The sequence below is a fragment of the Elephantulus edwardii genome, unplaced genomic scaffold (genome assembly GCF_000299155.1).
Source record: "Elephantulus edwardii isolate Elephantulus edwardi_28Jun2011 unplaced genomic scaffold, EleEdw1.0 scaffold00049, whole genome shotgun sequence".
Classification (NCBI taxonomy): domain Eukaryota; kingdom Metazoa; phylum Chordata; class Mammalia; order Macroscelidea; family Macroscelididae; genus Elephantulus; species Elephantulus edwardii.
The window spans coordinates 12,815,998-12,818,747 of NW_006399799.1; the positions used below are offsets into that span (position 1 = coordinate 12,815,998).

Genomic DNA, 2,750 nt, shown 5'->3' on the forward strand with positions numbered 1-2,750 from the left:
GTTTTCTTAGCAGTCCATGGTACATTCAATACTCTTCTCCAGCACCACAGCTCAAAGGCATCAATTCTCCTTCTGTCCTCCCTAGTCATTGTCCAATTCTCTGACACATAACAGGTGATTGCAAAGTTCATGGCCTATATCAGATGCACCTTAGTCTCCAGAGTGACACCATTGCTCTTCAGTACTTTGGAGAGGTCCCTAAACAGCAGACTTTCCCATCGCAATATGTCTTTTAATTTCCTGGCTGCTGGTTCCCAGAGTGTTGACTGTGGAGTCAAGCAAACTAAAACTGTGAACAATCTCAATCTCTTCATCATCCATCCTGATGCTTTGAGCCTTGGGTCCAGCAATGCTTAGAGATCATGGAGATGAAGGAGGCAAAGAAGGCTCAGAAGGAAATGTTGGTGATGTAGGAGAACCAGGAAAGGGTGCTATTTGGGAACCCAGATGAAGAAAGGGTTTGATGAAGGAAGGGGTTAGCCAAACACTATTAATAGGTCAAAGGAAAGGAGGATTGGGATTTAGAAATATGAAGGTCATTTGGGACCTTGATTATTCTCACCTCCTCATCCCTACCCATCCACTAGGCCTCCAGAGGGCAGGACGATGTTCCCGCAGATTGCTCACACACATACACCCTCACCCTCTCCTTCATCGCCTAGTGCATCCTCTTCCTTCAGCAGGCTACAGAGAATTATTCTGGGAAAAGAGTTCTGATGGCTTCCCTTCCCGATAGGGTGGACCAGATTGTAGGTCGTGGGCCTGGGGATCGGAAGACCCGGGAGAAGGGCGACAAGGGGCCCTGCGACTCCGAGGCAGTGGATGAAATCAGCATGATGGGGCGAGTGGTCAAGGTGGAGAAGCAGGTGAGTATAGGGAGCAGTTAGACTGGGGTGGTGGAGCTGGTTGTTGACTGAGAAGCTGATGAGGGCCGTGGGCGCAAGAACAAGGATGAGTGGTTAACTTCTCATAGTCGCAACCTAGAGCACCCACCTGTGGGTGTGTGTTTCAAGCAGGGCCCACATGGCTCCTGCACTGCCGACCCTCCCACAGATAAAACCCCGCTTCCTGGACAGCCCCAGCACTCCAAGTTGCGTCATTCCCGGGTGAACTTGCAACTAAACAAATCTGGAACCACTGAGTCTTGCCTGTTCCATTTAATCCCAATTTTTAGTTGCCCAGACTATCCCAGACTACCACAAGGAAACTTCTGTCACCTGGAATAAACCCCAGCATCCAACTTCTCCCCGCCCTCTGACCAAGCCCCTCCCACCTCCCCGCCCCCACAGCCCCGCCCCCTTCCGCGCCCCTCTCCTAGGCGGGGCCTCGTGTTTCAGTTGCGCCCCGCTACATCCAAGCTTCTCTTCCGCCAAAGCCACGCCCCTCCTTTAGGGGCGTCATCCAGCTGCGCCCAACTTCTCTCTCGCTCCACCTTCATCCAAACCCCGCCCCCCGACACGCCTTCCACAGACGGGGCCTCTTCTTCCAGTTGTGCCAAGCTCCACCTCCACCAAAGCCCCGCCCATGACAGGCTCCCGGGCGGGGTCTCGTCATCCAGTTGCTCCCAGCTCCACCCTAAACCCCGTCTCCAGTCAAACCCCGCCCCTCAATCCCCTCTCAACCCCGTCTCCTCCTCCCTGTCCCGTCCCTAGGTGCAGTCCATCGAACACAAACTGGACCTGTTGTTGGGCTTCTATTCGCGCTGCCTGCGTTCTGGTACCTCTGCCAGCCTGGGCACCGTGCAAGTGCCGCTCTTCGACCCTGACATCACCTCTGACTACCACAGCCCTGTGGACCACGAAGACATCTCCGTCTCCGCACAGACACTCAGCATCTCCCGCTCAGTCAGCACCAACATGGACTGAGGGGCTTCTCATGGGCGGGGCGACAGATGGCCAGCCCCTCGGCCTGGCGCTCAGCCCGGCTCTCTGAGGCCTCAGGACTCCTCTTACTTGAACTCGCATTCCACGCGGGGAGAGAGGCCACAAGCAGTATTGAGCTGCCTGGGTGGGTGAGATTCCCACTATGGGTGCCAGCGACCTGCCCCCACCTCAGGAGCGCTACATGCCAGGCCGCACAGAGGGCAACAGCAGCGGCTGTCCCGCGGCTTCTGGGCCCCCCAGTGCCCTGCCCACTCCATCAAGGCGAGATCTGGCCCCGCCTGCCGGGAGTGGGAACGGGGCTCTGGGGCCCTGGGCCCAGACCCAGCTTCCAGCTATGCAAGGCGAGGTCTCAGGCCCGCCCTTCGGACAGAGCAGGGAAGCCTTCCCGCCAAGGCCCCGTCCTACTTGAGCGTGGGCCCAAGGTGCCCCAACAGGTACCGTCAAAGCACAGGACCCTGCCACGTGGCAGGTGGGCACCATATATGCAAACTGTGTTTAAATATGCAACTTCAGGGACCCCCATGGGGTTCCTCTGCCCCTCCCGTAATGGGAGATGGGCCCCCAGCAGTAGCTGGTCTCAGGCTGCTTGGCCGTGATCCCCCTTCCCATTCTTAGTTTATCACCCATCCCTAACCAGCATGGGGCCTATTTCTCCTCTGCCCTCTCGCATGGGCAGTGCTTGGGTCTCTCTTCCCATTTGCAAGTGTCATCTCCTCGGGGCTCCCTCTTTCTGCTGAATGTCCTCCAGACACTTCTGATAGCACAAGTTTCTGTATTCTCCCCTTACAGGCAATGCTCCCACTGTCACACAGACACTTTCCTGTTACTTCCCCTTCACCCCCATGGGTGGAAAGTCTCCCTCCCCTC

At 56.7% G+C, this 2,750-nt stretch overlaps 1 protein-coding gene across 1 annotated transcript in view; it reads left to right on the forward strand.

Moving 5' to 3' along the window:
* The window catches only part of KCNQ4 (potassium voltage-gated channel, KQT-like subfamily, member 4), a 73,487-nt gene extending 71,457 nt beyond the window's left edge, over nucleotides 1–2,030 (forward strand). Inside the window, exons 13-14 of the mRNA XM_006886515.1 lie at nucleotides 737–866; nucleotides 1,653–2,030. Of these exons, the coding sequence (XP_006886577.1) occupies nucleotides 737–866; nucleotides 1,653–1,865 (343 nt within the window). The 3' untranslated portion in view covers nucleotides 1,866–2,030. The remainder of the gene's footprint in view (nucleotides 1–736; nucleotides 867–1,652) is intronic.
* Nucleotides 2,031–2,750: the final 720 nt, after the last annotated feature.